General features: G+C 36.2%; 2 protein-coding genes across 2 annotated transcripts; one reads left to right on the top strand and one right to left on the bottom strand.

The window, feature by feature from the left end:
• Positions 1–766: 766 nt before the first annotated feature.
• LOC137960011 (65-kDa microtubule-associated protein 5) lies at positions 767–9,338 on the bottom strand. Its single transcript, XM_068807454.1, has 11 exons — positions 9,216–9,338; positions 7,471–7,674; positions 7,137–7,391; positions 6,799–7,014; positions 6,221–6,376; positions 5,831–5,990; positions 5,137–5,288; positions 4,447–4,534; positions 1,486–1,559; positions 1,309–1,383; positions 767–1,211 (listed from the first exon to the last, which is right to left on the bottom strand). Exons 1-11 carry the CDS (start codon positions 9,270–9,272, stop codon positions 945–947), a joined length of 1,704 nt encoding a protein of 567 aa, XP_068663555.1. The 5' UTR covers positions 9,273–9,338; the 3' UTR covers positions 767–944.
• Positions 9,339–10,964: 1,626 nt separating this feature from the next.
• LOC137960321 (cytochrome P450 734A1-like) lies at positions 10,965–21,550 on the top strand. The gene is made up of 7 exons (XM_068807910.1): positions 10,965–11,345; positions 12,947–13,146; positions 15,661–16,290; positions 16,886–17,033; positions 18,254–18,430; positions 19,031–19,176; positions 21,097–21,550. Exons 1-7 carry the CDS (start codon positions 11,066–11,068, stop codon positions 21,202–21,204), a joined length of 1,689 nt encoding a protein of 562 aa, XP_068664011.1. The 5' UTR covers positions 10,965–11,065; the 3' UTR covers positions 21,205–21,550.
• Positions 21,551–21,712: the final 162 nt, after the last annotated feature.

Here is a 21,712-nt window from a genome sequence, read left to right as displayed (position 1 = left end):
AAATAATAATCAACAGAACAAGAATTCATATACTTAGGTCCATTATCAATACACAAAAGCTGAATAGAAACACTAAACTAAGTTTTTATTTGTCTTATGGAAATGAATAAACACATCAAACACCTCATTAAATTTAAATAAATATACTAAAAAAATACAACAAGGATTCCATACATCAGAATGAATTAAATAAAATGAAGATTGAGTCTGGCAGTCTATTATACCCAACTAACATGATTCACAAGCAAACTATTGACTAGATGAAAAACGAAGGAAAGAACTAAAAAATCTTCTCTACATAGGGATGCAATGAGTCAGTCATAAACAAAGCCTAAATTAGCAAGAGCATGCAGAGGAATACGTTGATATAGATCCAAGTAATAAAGTTTACCTCGTTCATAACTCATACCAATCACCCTCTTCAACCGTAGATCCTGAAACACATAATGAAAGGAAAAATAATAATAGAACAATTTAACTAAGACGTAATTTTACTAATAGACAACAAATTATAGGATCATTTTTTTCAACTCCTGCGGAGGCCCATAAATGCATGAGCTTAAGCTAATGAGCCTTTCGTGTTCTGATTTCCATAAACCCACGTACACATCATTACTTCTAAAGCAGATTTATTTTCTATCTGCAAGGAAACAATCACATTGCCACAATGGTATGTAAAAGGTTCCTTACCCGGCGCAGATCTTTTAGCCTGAATGCGTTGTTCAAGTACTTCAAGGACCGAGAGAATGCCAAAAAATACATTACACTAGCATATTCTCCATCAATTACCAAGCGGCAGTTAAACTGCTTAAAAATTTACAATCACTCTCATGCCATTCCAAAAGACCAGCAACAGCTCGTGCCTAAACAATTCAAATTTTTTAAAATGCCCGACTTTAACACCACGTAAACCTCTCAGATTTCTTTACAAGAGAGGAAGTAGCTCAAGGAGATAGAAGACTTGAATCTTTAGGAAGAGCAACGTAATTAACAGGTATTACCGGAGAGCCTCTACTGGAGTCCTTTCTCTCCTTACCAAATGATGTCACTTTGGAAGCCCCAGGAGTCATGACTCTCCGATTTGTTGGGGTCCCCCCACATGAATTGGCACTTGCACTAGGGGCCAATGGCTTCTTCCCAATCATTGACCTCTTTGACCCATACAACACCTCTTGCTCTGTGGCCATTTGCTCCTGTAGCTTCTTTTGCTCCTGCATTCAAAAGAAATAAAAAAGTTTTGACATGAGAATACATCAAAACGCCAAAAGAAAAAGTAACAAAGCAACAAACAAAAGAATTTGAAGCTACCCGATATTTACGCTTTGCTTCTTGTCTCTCCTGTCGAAGTGCAACATGCTCCTCCAAAATTTCCAACAACGGCCTCTAAAAATCAAATACACCCACCAAAAACTAATATCACTAATAGAATAGAAACTATAGAAAGATACACCACAAAGGTATTACAATTGACTTGCCAATTCCAACCTTGCCAAACATAAACAACGTTCCTCTCTCCTCCTCCCATGATTTGATTTTGGCATTTAGACTCTCGAAAAGAGCTGGATTAGCAAAATAATAGAAGAAAGCAAGGTGTCAATATGGTCATAAAAAAGTTTACCAAATTTTTATATTTGAAAAATAATGTCAGGAAATAAATGACAGTTCAAAGATAATGGCTTTATGAGATTCAAAAATAAAATATCTTTACAAGACAACAACTTTAAAGACTAATAACAACAAATTTAATGAAACATGAGAATGAGAACATAAAAATGTCAAAGGCATCCAATTTGACTAATTATGTTTCATGCAGACAATAACATCTAAAATTGATGAAGGCAGAAACGAGTTGGACCAGTCTGGTCAAACTTCTTTACCACTTCTTTGTGGAACCACCATTGTATGCTTGCAACAGAGTTGATGCGGTCTTCAGGAAGAAAGGGAGCAGCCTATCACAGCTTATTTCTACATGTTTCTAAAAAACCCTTATTTAATAAAGCAAGTAAAAACATGGACCAAAAGATAACAACACAGAAAAGGACCCTTTCTATTTTCCTCAAAAAGTATGCATTGCAAAGTAATTCATTTATTTTTCACATGGATAAATGGATCTATCTGGTATGTAATCTTCTTTCTTTTCCTGTTGACTCATATCAATGAATACACATTTGTTGGTCATTTCCTGTTGAATGGTAGCATCTATAGATTTTACAATGATGGCCCCTTGCCAGAACAGGGCGCAACATGGTTTTCCATAATGAGTACCCAAAATTTTCATAAACATCACTTTTGTGTATAGATTATTTTGTCTTTTACAACTGATATACAATGCTTGGGTGCTTCGTATTTATATGCAAAATAAGTAACACATTAATGATACAACCAATCATGGAATACATGAACATTGGTAGTTGCTTTTAGTGCACAAATTGTATGCAACATTGGTAACTTTATTCAAGTCAATATATACCAAAAAAATATTGAAACATAAAATATGTTTTATCTACTTGCTCATATACTAATCTTTAGTTTACTACAAGTTGCTATCACTCTTAATGATAAAAACACAACAAGAAACCACTAGTTTATTTGATATATATATGCACACACAACAAGAATAACAACAAAACAACAACAACAACAACAATTAGTTAATCATCATGAAATTTGTTAAAGAATAGTCCCGCATGGATTACTGAATGCTGAGTTTATTAGCTAGGAAAGAGGTTTCCTAAGGGCAACAAACTTAAAATTTGAACTTCATCTTCATCTCCTGCTTCAAATTCATTTCATTCATCTACATAAAATTCAACTTCAAATTTGGTGTTAGTGTGGACGAGTTCGTGTGCATTGGAAAACAGTTTCTAGTGGTAGAGCCCCAAAATGAGAAAAATATAAAAAATAAGAGAATGAGTAACTTGTAATAGTATACTTAATTAAAACATAATACTTAAACCCCAAATTAGGTAAAACAAACATGATTCCTACACAAATAAGTAATTTAATGTATAATTAAAATATATTAATTAATTAAATTAGATATTATTATTTAATTATTGCAGTTTATTATACATTAATAAAGTAATTACGTGAGCCAATTAATTGTGCACATGATTAATTATAAAAAATAAAAAATAAACAGGAAAAATTGATCAAATGATAACTTTAACATACTATATTTTTACGTATTATTGCATCGTTCGGAGGAAAAGCAACGACTAAGAATAGGATTTGCAATTTTTTTTTTTATAAACAAATCGCAAGCATGAATTGCACGTGCGAGTTTGCATGCTGTGAGGGACGAGGCGTTGAGGGAGGAAAATAATTTTCCCCCTCACCTTAGGTATCGGGGGGGTTTTGTTCGGTGCTGGCAAGTGCGGTGGCCCGCTGATCTGGCGACGGCAAGCGATGGTAGGGGGGTGACGACAACATGAAAGGGTTTGAAGCAGTTGCTCTGGCTGGGGTATGACGAGGCAAGGGCGAGGCTACGGGAGTTGACGACAGGCGGCAAAGAAGGCGATGCACGGAGGGAAGGATAAGGTGCGGCGGCGGCGACGAGAGGGAGAAGGGAGATAGAGGCCAAGAGGGAGGAAAAAAATTCGGAGGAAGAAGAGACGAGAGAAGAAGGAGACCGGGAGAGGGAAGAATGTAGGAGAGACTGAAAAAAAATTCGATGAGGATTCAACACTTCCCGCCCGCTTCATCCGAATGATACGCAATATACTGCGGAATCCGGATTCCCAAAATTAAACTGTGGAGATGATTTTTGGATTCATCTAATTTATCAACATTAATTAGGTTGGTGCTCCACTAACGGCATCAGGAGATGAACTGAGTAATGAGGCTTGAAGTTCATCTCCTACGTCAAGTTGACTAACCCCCCTAAGTTGGCTACTCATTTTGGGATGGGCTTTGGACTCAACTTCACATGGTATCAGAGCAGGTACTCATATGTGGGCCTGCACCTAAACTATCCACTTGTAGAGCCACAAAAGAGGGCCTACACGTGAGGGGGAGTGTTAAGGAATAGTCCCACATGGATTACTGAGTACAAAGATCTTGAGTTTATTAACTGGGAAAGAGTTTTCCTAAGTTGGCTAGTCATTTTGGGATGGGCCTTGAACCCAACTTCACAAAATTATATTGGATTAGTAGTTGCCAATTGCATGTATTTATGCATCTATTTTACTAAACACCTTGGTTTACTTACTATATCTACAAACATCAACTTGCGTGTTTGATAATTTCTTTGTTTACTACTTAATCCTTAATAAAAAAACATGACAATAATAACAACGACAACAACAATGACAACAACATAAATAATAACAATGATAATGATGATGATAATAATGGCAACAAATAAAAAAGGTTAAAGCCAATCTAGCAGAAGAGCACACTGTAGGTAATTAAATAAGTCTCAGTCAATTCAATGTAGAGGCTCACATGATATTTTACTGACCAACATTCGAGCTTTCTCTGCACGCTTCAAATTTTTATGAGCTCCTCTACCAGCACTATACCGATTTTGATCCTGACAAAACCAAACTCTTGTTAACATAATATCCCTTTAGACAAGCGATAACTATAAACAATTAGCAAACATAGATATCTTCCAAAATATCAGATTGCCCCATATCTACCAGCTGATTTTTACGTTCTTCTAAAAGAAATTGTGTGAAATAAAAATCTAAAATGTAGAAAGTTATGAAGTGTAAATTCAACATAAGCATTTTTTAAACAGAACAAATTCAGCAGCAAACCATACAACAAGTGATAATCACCACCCCATACATTAGAATATAAATAAGGACCTAGGATGCCATTGGCAAATATAAGATTCATATTTCGTTACAAATTGGTCAGTTGAACTAAAACAACGAACAACTTAAGATTAACCCCACTGAAAACCTGTTCTTCTTAGAATATAACTAAGAGTCACAGATCTGACTCAACCATGTTAAAACTCATCAAGATTCCAAAACCAAGATGCAACTAAGTGCTTTCTTGTATAAAATGAACAACATTCCACAAAATTGAGAATTCAACATGCAACTGAATGACATTTTAGAATTTATAGTTTAATCCATTTTCCTAAATAAAAAATATTTATTTCAATGTAACACTTCAAATTACCCTTTCAAAGTCATCTAGCCAACACTCTTCCTCATACGCAAATTTAAACTTCTCAAACTTATCTAAGATGTCTTTCCGACTTAGAGCTTGCTCTTTGGCCTTCCCAATCTCCCCATCCATGTCAGAGAGAAGTTCTGAAAGCTCCTCTGTCCCTAAATCCATTTGAGAACACAAATGCAATTCAAGTTTAATTAGTTAGCCTCCAACATCGAAAGCCTCGGAAACAGAAGTAGATCCCATATATATTATGGACATTATAATTCCTTCCAAATATCCAATAACTAGCAAGCAATTTATACAACTTCTAAAAGAAGGATAAAATGTTGGGATATGACCTAGATATCAACAAGGAAACAAAAGAAGCAAACAGTAAAAGAAAAGACAGCAGTATTAAGAATAATATGGTAAAGAAGCTTTGATGTAGAGGATTCTGGGGGGGGGGGGGGGGGGGGGGGGGGAGAGGAGAGAAAGAGAGAGAGAGACACACACACACATCCAAAGACAGAGAGACCAAGGAACACACATGAAAAAAATAATACAAAGCCTAAATCAATGGTAAGTATTTCAAAGTGTACCTTCTTGAGTATCTACAAGAGCACAAAAATTAAGAAAACAATTCCTAGTCATCTGCAAATCAGGTGATCAGGACAATTTCTAAAAAGAGAATAAAAAAAGCAGCTGGATTGTGGCAAACCAGAATCTATAAGATTAAGCAGCTTTTTCCGGGCTTCATCACTATCCAAATCCATGTGAACTCCACTATAGATTTCCTCAAGCTCATCTTGCTTCTTCAAGACAAGTTCCTTCATTTTGCTAGCTTTCAAAATGTTCAACCTTTTAACTTCAGCTTCAGCCTGAAGCACAATATATATATATATATATATATATATATATATATATATAGAGAGAGAGAGAGAGAGAGAGAGAGAGAGAGAGAGAGTGAGAGAGAGAGAAAGATACATACATATACATATATATATATATATATATATATATATATATATATATATAACAGTGTTTTAAGTCAGAATGTAAAAAAGAGAGTTTGAAACTTTCTAAAGAGGAACTGCAAGAATCTACACACCTTTTCAATGATATCAGAAGCAAGGCAGCCTTGTCCTGAGACTTCTTCTATGGAGGTAGAAATCATGATTGTCACATGGTAGAAATGACTCTGTTCATCCAATGGGGTGTTCATAAGGTTCCACAGCTCCATGAGTGTACTTCCAAGATCTTGAATCTGGATGAGGAAATGTACTTCACCAGCTTAATCACGCATTTTATCCCAAGTTAATGAAAAACCCAGAGACTGAATAGTATTAACCCGTATACAAAAGACTAGGTCAAATCTCAAATTTCATGATATGACCAATGGTCCATACAGATTCACAAATTCCAACTGTTAATAAGGTTAGCAAGTACAAAGTAGCCTTGAATATTTTCTGCTGACATATATGCAAAAATTATTTTGACATGGCAAACACCTGCTCCTTGAGACCTAAAAGGACAGTTAAAAGACCTAATGGCTGGTTATTTGTTCAATTTTCAGACTACATAAATCAGAAACATCAAAAGCCTTTATGAGAAGCATAAACATATAAAAATCACACACAGACTTTAAAAGAACCCCCCACCCCACCCCCCAAAAAGCACATATTTCACCTTCTGTAGCCTTTCCTTTTTCTCTTGGGTTAATGATCGAACCAGTCCAACCAGCGCAGCAAGAGTTTCATTGCTGATGCTTTTTGACTGACCATCTGAAGAATCTGTCAAGCTTGGATGAACCTCTGTCAGCAGTTTAGTGAAATCCATTGACATCATAGACGTTAGCTCGTGTATCAACTTTACATAGCTATTAACCTGCTGCACTCGGACATTCTGCAATGGAAACAGAATAGAAGATACAAAAGCACTTTTTTATCCAGTTGACACTCTAACAATGTTTCTCGACTACTTCTCCAAAATAGATATACGAATCAGAAATAATAAATAATAAATACCTTTTCCCTCTGAAGTTCTCCGAGGTTTAACTTTAACTCTCCCAGCTTTTTCAGTGTAAGGTCTCGCTCCTCCAACTGTGTAGCTACTGAGTTACGATGGTAGTTACTACCAGCTATTTCCCCTTGTATTTGGAGAATATGAATTTGAATATTTACAGACTCCTTTACTCGTTCTTCTTTCTTCATTCGCAAATCATCCAAAACAGGTTTTATCGCAGACATTTGTTGTTTCAGAGTGCCCTTCACTTTATCAGTCTATAAAATGGAACCAGCATTTGAGTAAGAACAGAAATAAGATGATGAAAATGAGCTCAAGGAAAATCAATAAACTGACCCAAGAAAACTGTGCCCTCTCTCCAAGGGCAGAGACTAGATTACTGGCTTCCACCTCAGCTTCTGCTAATGCTTGATGTAAATCAGCCTTGTTCTTACTAGCACAATCTACTTTCCTTCTATACACATCTAGACATTCTCGTTCAAGTTCAACCAGCATCCTATCCCTCTCAGAGTCACTTTCACCAATCTCATCCCATATTTTCTGAGCCAAAGCAAATAAGTGAAACGAAAAAGAGATGCTCAGCCTACAACTCAACTAATATTATCAAAGAAAAAATTAATCAAACAAAACAATACAAAAGAACAGTAGTTGCTTTCTCATGGAGAAATGTACTGCAAGAAATCACTGATGCTATCCCCAAACTCTATCAAACTTGATCTTCTTTCACCATCAGTGCACACCACCACCACTAAAAGCAGTGTATAGGGGTTTGGAAGAAGGAAAGAATCCAACATCATCAATACAATTTCTTCAATTCATCAAGTATAAAATTCTTACAAATTTACCTTGAGTTTAAAATATCATGCAAATAAACTATAGATAGCTATAAGCAAAAAAACAGCAACATGACACAATTGGGTACAATTTCTGTGACAAGAAGCTGCATAACACACATTATTATCCATAGAATTTAATAAACCTAGCTTAGAGTATGAAATAATCAACGACTTAGCAGCAAGCAGAAACCTAGAATTCTACCACTCTCAGAGAAAATTTTGTTTCTAATAAATCAGCAGAGCTGATAATGTACATAAATTAATAAGCTTTATAAGATAAATTTCTATAATAAAAATTAAAAAAAAAGGAAAAAGGAAGAACGAAAATTGGGTATAAAAGGGTACAAGTTAAAAAAAATTAGAAATAAAGAAAGGTAAAATAGTGTCACAGTTTTTCAGGATTTTTACTGCACTTACATCCTATGCTTCTAGCATTCTTTACGTTTTTCCAACTACGATGCTAAACTATGTGCTTTGCTGAATGGTTTGTGAATTCTAAGTCAAGTCTTAAAGGCATCCTAGAGGCTGAGGGCGACTTGTAGCGTATCATTGGTTTGCCCAAGCAGTGCACCACTCCCTGACATCATTGGCATGTTTTTAATGAAATTCAAGATTAGCTAGTGGAAATGTTTTTCACTGGTCTCATGTTTCTTGGCCAGCAAATAGTGATGGTGATATACTGGCTAGCTAAAAAGCGGATCAAACTCCAGTCTCTCGTTGTGATAAGATTCCCCGCCTAAAAATTATGTTCTTTAACCTGCTATTTCTCCCCTCTGCATAATACATCTTTCGTCAAGAAAAAGAGAGGCAAAGAGAGACAAAGAGATCCAGGACTCTTGCAAGCTAAAATTGATCACCATATCTTTCCCACGGTAACCAGTTTGTGAGAAATAACAGGCGTATATAACAGAAAAAGTAAACATTTTTTCATTCACCATATCCAATAACAAAGTTGCTCGTGCTAACACAGAACAAGTGGCAACAACGTAAAATACATAACAGAGCAAGCAAATTATGATAATACCAATTAACAGAATACTAGTACGCCCCTCTATCAATTATCATAAAAAAAACACTGAACAAATAAAATACAGAAAACTAACTAAAATTATAAATTGAAAGCCAACATCAGAGGCGCTGTGCAAAAAGAAGATCAACGTCTATCGACTGAGTGTAGCTCAAATAACATATAGTAATCGAAACAGAAAATGACCACCAACACAAGTAATTCAAGAAAACAAATACCTGTAATTCCCTAAGCAAAGACCCACACGTGGTCTCTGCGAGCGCTTTAGCAGGCATCTGGAGAAGTGAGACTCGGAGAAAGAAAGGTAAAACCCTAGAAAACGAGATATTCTGCCTCGGGGATTTCGATGGAGAGGGAAAGAGTGGAGAAAAAAAGTAAATGAGAGTGCGGAAGCGGAGCAAGAGTTGAGGGAGCTGTCCGCGGGAAAGAATTTGAGTCGGGGATATTTTTCGAAAGAAGGAAAGAAGGTTCGGCTGGCGCCAAAAACGAGGGAAAATCGGAAAACGGAATTTACTGCTCGGAAACGGCAAATCCCGCAAGCGTCGCTGTCTGGGCGAATCTATTATATATAATTATATGCTTAGTCCGATTCCGTTACAAAAATGCTAATGCGCAAAGCAGTTACCAGAAAACTAGTCGTCCGATGACTCGGATCTGCACCAAATTCATCGGACACGTTAATGTTGTTATTTCATGCCAAAAAGAGTCAAAAGAATAAACCTAAGGCCATATAAGCTTAGGTTATGGTATCTATCAATTTAAAGTGAATATATTAATTTATTCAATTTAAAGTTATTTTTTGTTTTCTATTCATTTATTTCCCTTTTATCTATTTTTCATAATAAAAAAATTTGATGGTAATGTTATAAATATAATAAAGTAAGCAGTATTCATGTGAATAAAATAATTTTAAAATTAATAAAAAGACAGATATAACCCAAGTTAAATCTAAATAACTCAATGTGAAATTTTATATATGCAAAAAATATTTACTATATATTTTAAATTAAAATAATATAAGAATTTGACCATTATTATTCTTAAAATTTATTAGTAACAATAGATAATGATCATATTTTCTTTTTTATTAATTATTTTTAAAAATAATAATAATCAAATTCTAGCCTTTTAAGTATATGTGTTATACTATCTTATAGTATAAAAAGCCATTTCGTCAACGATATTATAAAATTACAGGCATCCTACACTCATCCATATTAAAAGAAAGAGTCGGCGCCCGTGATCATGCTCTCACCTGCTCATCTTCTCGAGTCCTTTTCACTCGCTTCAGTCAACCCAACCCACTTGCCTCGTTCGCCCATCCCTCCTCGAGGACCACTGCAAGTGTTTCAACTCCCACTTGCCCACCGAACCACTGAAACTAACTGTGACTGGTCCCCTGCCGATCGACATCCACGACCGTGCTAAAATTAACTCAATTAACTCAATTAACTCGCCCATCTCTTTGACTCTCCTATCATGAAGTTACTTCTCAAATACGTAACATCCACGTCTCCATCACCATCGGATAAGAATTTATCCAGGGTACGATAAAAGACGGGGTGTCAGGAGCAGTGCAAGCTTCTGACATCTCAGCTCGACGAGTGCCAGTTGTAGACCAGAAACTCAATAGGTTGTGGGCCCCTTTCCCTAGAGACGGAGAATCACCTTATGATGCCAGTGACTAACCATAACGCTGTACTTTCAGATTTGGAGTCGTTATCAGACATAAATCAGTTAATCATAGATGTCGCCGTGATTAATTACCCTAATTTTTCAAATTTATATGTAATTTGTAAGCTTGAATTATCCAATAATTGTATTTTAAAATGTTTAAGCATCTAATATCGTTAAACGGGTTCTTAATATTGGCTGACTTACTCTAGGTGGGACCCACCTCCTCCTTCTCCCGCAAACATCTGAAAAAGGAAATTAGTTATGAGTTTCGCCGTCGCTGAAGTCACAAGTCAGTCTGCCAGTACCGGTGCCGTCAGGACTTTCCATTTCCGGCATAAGCAAACGTTCTCAACTTCTCTTCTCTATGAAACCTCTTCTGAAATAGTAGGAAATGCCTTCCTTCTTAATTTCTGGCTTGTCGTCGGTAGGATTTAAGGATTGGTGCGAGCTTTGTCGAGAATCTGGTAGTTTCTTTAGAGATTACGCGGCTCGGGAAATCAATGTGCTGTTATGGATATCTCTCATCGCAATTACTGCGCTTCTATTGAGAAAAATCGCTGCGTTGCTGAATCTTTGGGCCAAAGGACGGAAGATTCCTGGACCGCCCTGTCCGTCTTTCCACGGCCACTCGAAGCTGATTTCTGGAGCTAGATCTGGGGAAAATCTCAACGGTAAGGAGGAGCTCTTATCTTCGGTAACTAATCTTTTGCTTTACGTACTTTTTTGTTTCTAGTGAAGATTATATTTGAAGTCAATGTTAGATTGGAAGTTTTTTCGCGTGAATACTAAAACTGTTGAATGACTGACCTTCAATGTTTTTTTTGTGTGTGTGACTACTTTTTCCTTTCGGGAGTATTACGGTCAGTTCATTGTTGTTTCTTTTCGATCTTTTCACATGTATAATTGGAGGTTTGCCCGAAATCGTGATTTGTCATTAAAATATAACTTCCAATTTCAAAAAGTTCAGATGTTGAAAAGCTGGAATTCTTAAATTTCCCTCTGGCGGTTGGGTTTTCAAGCGAAGATTATTGCTGATGATCCATAAGTTTCTGGAACTGGAGTTTTTTTTTTTTCTAGTCCTTAAGTTTGACTGACTCTTGGTGTTGGATGGCATATTTTTGGTACTAAAATTTCCGTAGATTCCATGAAAATGAAGACAACATGAGTTCCTATTGTGTGCCATGACTTCATATATGCGAGCTGTTTGAAGCTACTACTCGATGATAAGGAAATCCGATCATGATGAAGAAATAAGTAACCGCATTCATAGTTATCCATTGTTTGGGGGTAGAATCACTCGTGGGACCTCCAACAAGCTGCCTTGAGCTAAATTTTCTTCTACTTGAGTTGAATTTAACTAAACTCGTGGACTAGAGTTTAGGTCAGGCTTGAATTTTTTAGCTGAACCTCCCTTATAAGCTACAAACGGTGGACCTCCATGTTTGAGATTTGCATTTATATATTTTCTCTTTAATTCATTCTCTTTAAGGTGAAAGGATGAACCAACTGGTTCACCTATAAGCTAAATGAGATTTTTTTTGTTCAAGCTTATCTCATGAGATTAAATACAATGAACTGAACTGAACTCACCTCTCCACTCTTTTAGTTTTGAAATTGTGATTATTTTCATGTATTGTTTTGAAAGATCAGCATTTCAATCCTAAAAAAACTTTGAGTTTCATCCTGAGTCAATTGTTGCTGAGATAGGAGGCCTCAGTTGCAAATTCTTTCAAATGTGAGCCGAAGGATATGGAAGTTAACAGAAGTTTGTTGGTAAAGTTACAGTTGCAGTTGAAATTCTGCTTGAAAATTTCAGTAGTTACTCATCATCATTATCAAGGCTTGTATAAAAGCTGCTTGACTTTCACACCTTTTACTCAAAAAATTAAATAAAATAAAAGCTGCTTGATATATGTAGTTAATTATGTCCTCCATTTGGATCTGTAATGTGCAGAATTCTGTTACTGTGGCTTTTTGTTACCTTTTGTGAGATAGACATTGTCCGTCGTAACATTTTCTGCTGCTTTGCAAGTTTCTTCCAAATATTTTTTTGAAAAAGTGATGGTTTTATGAAGTCAAAAGACCAAACAGCTATAAGAAAGAGGCAGGGACCTAATAATGAGTGATTGCAGCCCAACACCCTCTTCACCAAAAGGCAATTCTGCTGTTGGTTATGATAGGATAGAAGTACTTTTTTCCCTGTTGAAGTATTCAGTGCTTTGTCTACAACCTTATGTATTTTATTTTATTTTTATATTTTTATGAATTTCAGAGTTCTTGTTCAAGTCACATAAGAAGTATGGATCGATTGTTGGGCTGTGGTTGGGCCCTACTCAGCTTTTAGTGTCTGTGAAAGATCTTACTCTGATTAAAGAGGTGCTTGAGAAGGCTGAAGATAAACTGCCCTTGACTGGTAGGGCATTTCGTTTGGCTTTTGGCCAGTCTAGCCTTTTTGTCTCTTCCTATGAAAAGGTATATGCTTGTCCATACTTCCCATATTTCTTTCAAACTCTTTACATATTTTTATTGCTTAATAATTCTTGATTACTTGTTTTAGAGAGAAAACACTAATCCTCTTAATCAAATAACAAGCAGTAATGACTGCAAAACTAGAATATTGGAATATGAATAAGCCTGCATCATGCAACTTGTATCTGAGAGTTATGAGAATAATCCTTTTAATCAAATCTCTGGTGGGAAGAACAGAAAACTCCAATGAGATATTGGAACAAAAATAAAGCAAACAGACATGTGCAGCCTCTGAGAGTTTTCTACTTTTCTACTCAATTCACCATTTTGCAAATGGATATAAGCATACATGTAGTCAAAATAACATCATTATCAAGAAAGAATAATGGTGGGGACACCCCTCGTGTGCCGCTGATTACACAAGTCTATACTAGAAGACATGGACTATGGCAAGACCCACCATGCCGTGGTTGGGAAGTGAGGCTTTTAAGATAGATTAGTTATTATTTTATTTATTTATATTTTGTATTGTCGTTAGAAGCAATTGTTTTATTTGTTCAGGGGCATGTTGGTCTTTAGGGGCATTTTTCTCATCAGGGGTATTTTTGTCATTTTGAAATGTCCCTAGGGTTTAACCCATGATGTTTGGAACTCAGTATCATTGAATGAATTTGAAATTTTTCTGCCCCAGACTCTTCTCTTCTTTCTTCCCTTCCTGCTCTGGACTCCCTACTTCCATTCTTCTTCTTCTCTTCCTCCTTTCTTCCTCTTCTCTCTCACGGCAGCAGCACACCACCAGTGTCCCACATCAAATAATGACTTAAATTGGACGGAGGTAAATTCTTCAGGATGATCAAGCTGACTTATTTTTTTTAATTAATTAATTATTATTTATTTATTTTGAAACAGTTAAAAACAGCTTTTGTCAGAGATCAGCAATTGAGGAACCTCCCATGGGAGAAATTTCTACAAAATGGTAACAAGACAAGAATTCCACAAATAATGATTTCAATGCTAGCACCAAGTTGATTAGTAATCTCCACAGAGAAGCTCTGATTATTGGAAACAGTTCTGAATGATCTTCTGTTACATTATAATATGGTTTGTGGACAATTCATAAAGATAGCAGACTATAGATTTTCTCTGGTATTAAGATATCCGAAGGACCCAATTTCAGTGCCATTCAACTCAGAAGGATTAAGACATTAGTCATCAATCTTTTGAAGGAAAATATGCACTATGATACTCAGCACAATAACTGTAGGGTTTTCTCTAGAAGTTGTCACTAATCTCTTAAATTACAGCCAGTGGCGTAGTTTGTTCATTACTATCAACAGAAAATTCGTTTTCAGTTGTATGAAGTGATAAGTAGAAGTTGAACAAAGATTGAGTAAATTGATTGAGTCAAGTGGGGATTCATCCTTGCTAAAGTAAAGTAAATAGTGGTTCCCTTAGCTTGAGCTGCTTGGTCAGATTAGTAGTGACAAGGGAGGAGGGGGAGGGTTGTGATATAGCTTCCATTCTTCCAATGGAATGTGATGCTTAAATTAAGCTTGTCATTTTGTTCTGAAATCATTACCTGAAAGATATCTGTCATTCTTGTGGGGGTGTATGTGAAAAGTAGTGCTTCTAAAGATTATCCCAAAATTCTGCAGCATTCAGATAATCCCACTATTTTTATACTGTTCATTAGTTGGCCTGCTTCCTGAATTCAGTTACCATATCCTTTAGGATCTGTTGCAAGAATATGATGTAGCAGACCTTTACAAAGGAAAAGTCTCCGAACTGATTGAACCCATTACTAACTAATTTTTCGCTCCTTCAGAGGAGGATACAGTAATTCATTTGACCCCTAATATGTTTTGAAAATGACCCCTGTAGTGCTACAAGAATTGGCTGAAGTGATAAAAATTTTAACTAATAAATGGAATGCATCTGTTATTTTCATCTTGAAATACTTGGTTCTTGTTAATTTAGGGCATCACATATACTGAATTAAGGGGAATCAGTAAGTGACATGAAGTGAAAAGGGTGAGGTGAGACAGTTTTGGGAGTTTACAGGAGTGGAGGAGAGATAGATGAGAGCAGAAAAGAGATGGACAAGAAGAGTATATATGAGATTGAAAGATGATCAGATGGGAAAGAAGGGGTTTGTGGTTCAATCTCTTGCCATTTGTAACTTTTTTAATAAAGGAAAAAAAACAAGATAAAAAGATAATGTTGTATGCAAAGGTAGGGAGCTAAATAAGTAAAACAACTTAACTTCCTTCTTTGACTGCAAAGTCTATCTTTTGTGCCCATCCGAGTTATTCCTCCACCAGAACTTGAACTCTCTGTATTTCTAATATTTGAACACTTCCATTAAGGTTTTGATCATGGAGCTGTTTACATACCTTCTGAATGTGTAGGGTGTTCACTGAATGATGTTGTAAAGTAATTGCTTTATTTGTTCTTGCTTTCAGTCTGTCTTCTCCATTTCAGAATGTTTTGACAATTAATCAAAGCAATTATTTGCAGGTTCGGCATAGGAGGGAATCCTTGGCATTACAGCTGAATGGGAAATTGCTGGAAAGAGCAAGTGCAGTTTCTTTGAAGGTGGTGGATTGTGTAACTGAGAGAATGGATAGTATTATGGCCAAGGGACTTTTGGACTGCAGGTCCTTTTCCCAGCACATGTCTTTTTCTATTCTTGGAGCCACTCTGTTTGGGGAGTCATTTTTATCCTGGTCTGATGCAATTACTTATGAGGAGCTTCTAATGATGATTGCCAAGGATGCTTGCTTTTGGGCATCATATAATGTTCCCCCGGTTTGGAATAGAGGATTCTGGAGGTATCGGCATCTGTGCACAAAATTGAAATGCTTAACTCAAGACATCATTCAACATTATAAGCAAACTCACAATTCACTGGACCACATGAATGCAACTTTTAAGGATGAAACTGCTTGGAATGCCTGTGGCACAGTATCTCCTGATGACAAGATGCCTAATGATTCAATTCTGGAGGCTCTTAATAATAAGCTTGATCACAGAGAAGAATTGAGTGGGAATATCATGGGTGTAATGTTGCATGGATGCTTGACAACTGCAGGTTTGGTTGGAAGCATCTTGACAAGGCTTGTCATGCATCCTGAAATTCAGGATAAGGTACTTTTGTTTTCTGCTTGAATTATTTATTCTTTGATTTTTTTTTTTACCAATATAGGTTTGCTTGCTGGCTTGATGCTGGTGTCTTTAGTTTTTCCACACTTTATAGATTGCCCCTGTAAGAATGGCATGTTTTTAATCAGGAACAAACATGCCCACAATGTCAAATTATATGCGAACAATGGAACTTGTTTTCTCTAAATATGGACATTGTAATAGGTGCTCAGCCATTTCCTTAGCAGACTTTAGGTTTGTTTTGAAATTTGATAGTGACTCCCTCCTAGGGACTGTAGATGCAGAAGTTTATTATATATCCTTTTAGGATTCTTCGATCAGCCAAAACTGTGCGCCTTTTTATTTTTATTTTTTTCTTTATTGCTTTCTGCAGTGTCTATGTGTGGCTATGCCTGTTGCAGTGATGACTTGCATGACTGTTATTATTATTATAGAGTCTTCCCCACACGCTGTTTGGATCGGCTTAGGAATCTTGCTCTATTCCACTAGTGTTTACTTGTTCTATTTCTTGGTTGATGGACTTTATTTCTTTCCTCATCATGTCATGATTGTTAACATGCTTAGTAATTTCTGTTTGCAGATTTATTCTGAGTTAGTTTCAATTTGCAACACTTCTAAACCAGAGGCTAGTGATGTTCAGAAGATGACTTTTCTATTGGCAACTGTATATGAGGCAGCTCGTCTCTTGCCAGCTGGACCTCTGCTTCAGAGGTGTTCTCTAAAACATGGTATGGTTTGTATATCCCTTCAAAGATGGCCATGTGCTTAACATTGGGATACTGTGCACCGTCTTCTTCTCTATCAGATGTTATATGCGTTAGATTCTTTTCAAATGTTAAAAATAAGATTGTTTTAGGCTTAACATTATAGCAATATGAAGTTTTTTCTTATTGTCATGGGTTGGGCCTTTGGCCCAATGGCCATGTGGGGTCTTCTGTGCTGATCTCTTCAACCAGTGTGTCAAAAGCAAGTGTGCAAGCTTAGTATTTTTATCATCTTTATGATATTTTTTCAATATCTCTTATAACACTTGGGCTATAAACAATTAATGCATACAAAGAATGCACATGATGGTTCATCAAATCTATTCAATTATTATAAACAATTTCACATAAGCATTATGATTTGTTGTAATTGAAAATTGGCATTTAAAACTCTGAAATAGTTGTGACTTGGGCTTTGGTTCAATAGTCACAGGGAGGGGGGAGGAATTCTAGTGTGAGGTCTTGGGTTCAAGTCTTGCTATAGGTAAGGGGTGTGTGCCTATGTGTAATGAATATTCAAAAAACAAAAAAAGTCTGAAATAATAGCATTACAGCATAGATCTGAAGGAACAATTGTACAGATATGCAAATATTGGCTGGAGATGAAGATAAAGGATAGTGACACGAGATGATTGAAAGAAAAAAATGAAAAAAGAAGATAATAGTTTTCTTCCCACAGGACTCTCCTGCAACCTACAGTACTACCTAAGTTAAGCTCTTCATTTTTAATTTGGGAACAACAACTTTTCCAACTGAACTGTTCAAACTGTCATGTTTGTAAGGATTGTGATCTGATATATCTATGAGTGCTCTCTGCTTTTAAATTGCTGTAACCACTTGACTGTAATTGTTTAATAACTTTGTTATTTCTTCCCTTAAGTTCCTTTATTGTAATTTGCAGCAACTAAATTAGTTGGAACTTGTTCTTAAAATTTGTAATTCACTCATAATTCCCAATAATCACCTTGGTCACTAGTCACTCAACTTAGTGCCAAATACTCATGAATGGAAAGGAATATTAGCTGGTTGCCTTCTTCTGAAGTCTTTTTGGTGATATGTAGAATGTTATTGACATGTTTTGCCCTGTGATTATCTGTCATTGTTTTCATTGTTTTTTGTGATTCCTCTCTGCACTCTAGTTCTGTCATATGATGAAGCCTAATGTTTGTCAACTTGATGTCCAGATTTGACACTGAAGAATGGTGTTACTGTTCCGGCTGGAGCTATTGTTGTGGTTCCACTACAGTTGGTGCAAATGGATGATTCTAGTTGGGGGAGTGATGCAAACCAGTTTAATCCATACCGTTTTCTGTCAAAGTCTGTCATTGATGAAACAGATCAAGTCTTTACCTCTTTTACAGGTCAACAGCTAACCTATTTGTAGACACTTGTTTTTATCTCCTACTATGCACCTATATTTGGCCTCAAGGACTTTGTATGATGCCTTGCCTAGTTTCTTTTTTATTTGGAGATCATTTGGAGCAGTTGGACACGGTGCTCTTTTTTTTGTTAGAGCTATCAAGAAATTTGTGGCTTGAGGCTTCAATTATGGACTGCATAAAAATTTTCATGAATGGTAAGTTTCAAAACGTAGAACCTTTTGGGGAGAAATCTTTTGTTAAAACAAGTTTCAATAAGGATAAAGATTTTCTACTCCAGTTTATAAAGTATTAAAACCATGTGCAATAGTCATTTTACTATGCTGCTAATATGACAATTCCCTGTAGCACATGAAAGGTCTATTGTGAAAGTCCAAACAATATTATCTATTTGTCTACTCTTTCATCTTCCTATGCTTTTCTTTGGCAAAAAAAGATATTTATTGTGTTCTTTCATCTTTGTAAATATGTTTTGTGCTCATCTGTAACTTGGTAGAATAGCTTTAGATGTTGATCTCCTTAGACTGTAACTTGTTTACCTCTTGGAGTTTGACATGCTTCTGTTTGTGTTTGTATGCATAGATTCAAGAGGCTCATTTATTTTAAATGACCTAAATGAGAAGTCTGCTTTTCTTTCGTTTGGTTCTGGTACACGGGCATGTGTTGGTGAGAGGTTTGTGGTGCTTGCTATTTCAAAGATGTTTGCCCATTTGCTTCAACAATTTGAGGTTTGTGACGCTAACCATTTTGAATCCCTTATTGATTACCATAATCTTAGGCTTCAGATGGAATGGCAAATTCCCTATACATCCTTTTATGCTTGTTTTTATTACAATATACTATTTTGTTACTAAGCATAGATGCTACTATAGGCATTTCCCCCCGTTTGGTGCTGAGAATGAGTCATTCAAACTGTATTTGAAGAAGAAAAAAGATTAAATCAAAGAATGCTGAACCAATCTTAAGTTTTTAGCATAGATGCTACTATAGGCATTTTCCCCGGTTTGGTGCAGAGAATGAGTCATTCAAACTGTAATTGAAGAAAAAAAAAGATTAAATCAAAGAATGCTGAACCAACCTTAACTTTTTTGAGATCTAATAATGATACATACATGAATTGATTTATTGTATATGACTATGAACCAACCTTATGTTTTTTGAGATCTAATAATGATACATACACGAATTGATTTATTGTATATTAATATTATTTTTTGAAAAGTTGTCTCTGTTTCCTGAGGGAGGCACATCTGTTCGATCCAATGCCAATTTCAAATGGTTGTAAAAATTATAATGACAAATATTCTAAGTTATGATTTATTCACTATAGTATAGCAGAATTTGCATAAATCAATTATTTTAGTTAAAAATGTCATTTTCATAAGATTTTCATATTTTTTTCTTGTAACTTCAGAACTTTGAAGTATGTTGTCATAACGTTGACAGCATTAGTTGTACTTTTTTGCTATTTTTAACAGGAGGTTACATATTTAAAAAAAGTCATTTAGATCAGTGTTATAAACCCCATACTGGATCGGCCAGTTGAACCGACCCTAGCCTGTGTTATAGACCTGAAAGACTTGGAGGAAGGCTTAAACCCGGCTGAACCAATCTGATTTTTTGCTTTAACCGTGAACCTGGTGAGTTGGCTGGTCAGCCAGGCCACCATTGCATGGAAATTTCTCTCCATGACACAAGAAGAGGAGCAGGAGGGGCCCTCCACCATACCTGTGTGCCAGCGGGGCAGACAGGGGCTGCCCTCCCTTCTTGCTTTTCCACTGGCAACGCCAGAGAAAGGGCCTCTCCACTCTCTCTGTACCCATCATATAAGACGATGGGAGAGGGGTCTCTCACCCTTCCTGCTGCAGTAATTCTTTCCTTCTGCTGGTGGGGGAAGGGCCTTTGCCTTCTCCTCTTGTGTGCACGAGTCCTGCAAAACGGAGGGGAAGAGTTGGGCTCTTCCCCCTTGAGGGGTGGGGCTCCACCCATCTCCAGTGTCTTCCTGAAGGGTGAGACTTCCTCTATTATCTTTTTTTCTGTTTTCAAATGTCTTGCGGAACTAATATATCCGGGGAAACCAGCGATCAAACTTGTTGACCCAAGTCAACCAGACCAGGATACCTCTCTGATCGGTGACCTGGTTGGTTATAACATTGGGTTTAGATTAAAATTAGCATTTTATCAATCTTTAATGTCAAGACTATCTTATGGACTCAATTTACTTCAAGACATTGTCATTGGAAATTGTGAACTTCTCTTTTTCACTGAAGCAAAATGCTGAACTTAAACATCCTAAATTTAATTTTATTCCTTTAGTTTGCCTTGAGAAGTACCATGTTTTTGCAGTGCTCATCAGTCTTGGAGAGGACGAACAAACAGTCAAACTGATTTCAGTTTCTTTCATTAACTGGTTGTTGAGTAACAGAACAAGTCTTTGAATACTGATTGTGTAAATTAAGTTAAAACTGATTTAGAGGTAGACTTATTTATCTTGTTTCGATAGCATGAAGTTGGTCTATTTAGCTGAATAACTATATTTTATTTGTTTTGTCACTACTATCATTACTTTTCTTGTTAACATCTTTTCTTGGAAGCTGTTAATGCAATTTAATGTTAGCTTGCATTTATTTCTGATTTATTTTTTGCAGGTAAGACTTCAGCCAGGTTGTGAGGATCACCCAAAACCAACCGTGAATGACTGTGTTCTTGAACTTCTGCCGAGTCCCAAGATTGTTTTAGTCAGAAGAAACAGTTGAATGGTCTGCAGCTTAAAAACATTAGTAGAACTTTTTTACTGGACAAAAGTGCCAGGATAAAGATGTGAACATTCTCGCTTTTTTTGTCTGTAGATGTCTTGGTTTTTCCTCCCCCTTTTTGACTGGCTATATTGCTGCTGCATATGGAAAAAAAAACTTTTCAGTGCATTTGAAGCCGTTATCTTGAGGGAGTTGTCCTTATGCAGGTTTTTTTTCTCCCAAAGGAGTTAAATGTAATGTCATGACATTGTAGGACCTGGGAGCTGTTTTCTTTTCCCAGTGTAGTCCCTTGTAACTAGAAACAGTATGATGATCATGTTGTATGTAATAATGCCAAAGAAAAACAAGCGAGCAATTGTAGTATATGCTCTTGTCAATCTGCATCTTCTTTTAATTGGTGTTGTCAAATGACTTTTGCACTCGTCCATTTTTAGACTCTCCCTTAGGATAAAGTTAGTGTGCCCTTGGTGAAGTTTTTCTTTTATTTTTTTGGAAAAGCTTGGATGTG

Source organism: Aristolochia californica, unplaced genomic scaffold (assembly GCF_029961685.1).
Source record: "Aristolochia californica isolate CCGP_79_NKW_82.1479 unplaced genomic scaffold, dmAriCali1.0.hap1 SCAF_3, whole genome shotgun sequence".
Classification (NCBI taxonomy): domain Eukaryota; kingdom Viridiplantae; phylum Streptophyta; class Magnoliopsida; order Piperales; family Aristolochiaceae; genus Aristolochia; species Aristolochia californica.
Note: the sequence above shows the minus strand (reverse complement) of the source record. Positions and strands in the feature narration are given on the sequence as shown.

Excerpts from the sequence above, each read along its gene's own strand:
- LOC137960011 (XM_068807454.1), bottom strand. The coding sequence starts at position 9,272 with ATGCCTGCTAAAGCGCTCGCAGAGACCACGTGTGGGTCTTTGCTTAGG. Across the intron at positions 7,675-9,215 it reads CTTTGCTTAGGGAATTACAG|AAAATATGGGATGAGATTGG; the intron begins GTATTTGTTTTC and ends GCTTTGGCTCAG. Across the intron at positions 5,991-6,220 it reads CTTCTGATATCATTGAAAAG|GCTGAAGCTGAAGTTAAAAG; the intron begins GTGTGTAGATTC and ends ATTGTGCTTCAG.
- LOC137960321 (XM_068807910.1), top strand. The coding sequence starts at position 11,066 with ATGCCTTCCTTCTTAATTTCTGGCTTGTCGTCGGTAGGATTTAAGGAT. Across the intron at positions 11,346-12,946 it reads ATCTGGGGAAAATCTCAACG|AGTTCTTGTTCAAGTCACAT; the intron begins GTAAGGAGGAGC and ends TATGAATTTCAG. Across the intron at positions 13,147-15,660 it reads TTGTCTCTTCCTATGAAAAG|GTTCGGCATAGGAGGGAATC; the intron begins GTATATGCTTGT and ends AATTATTTGCAG.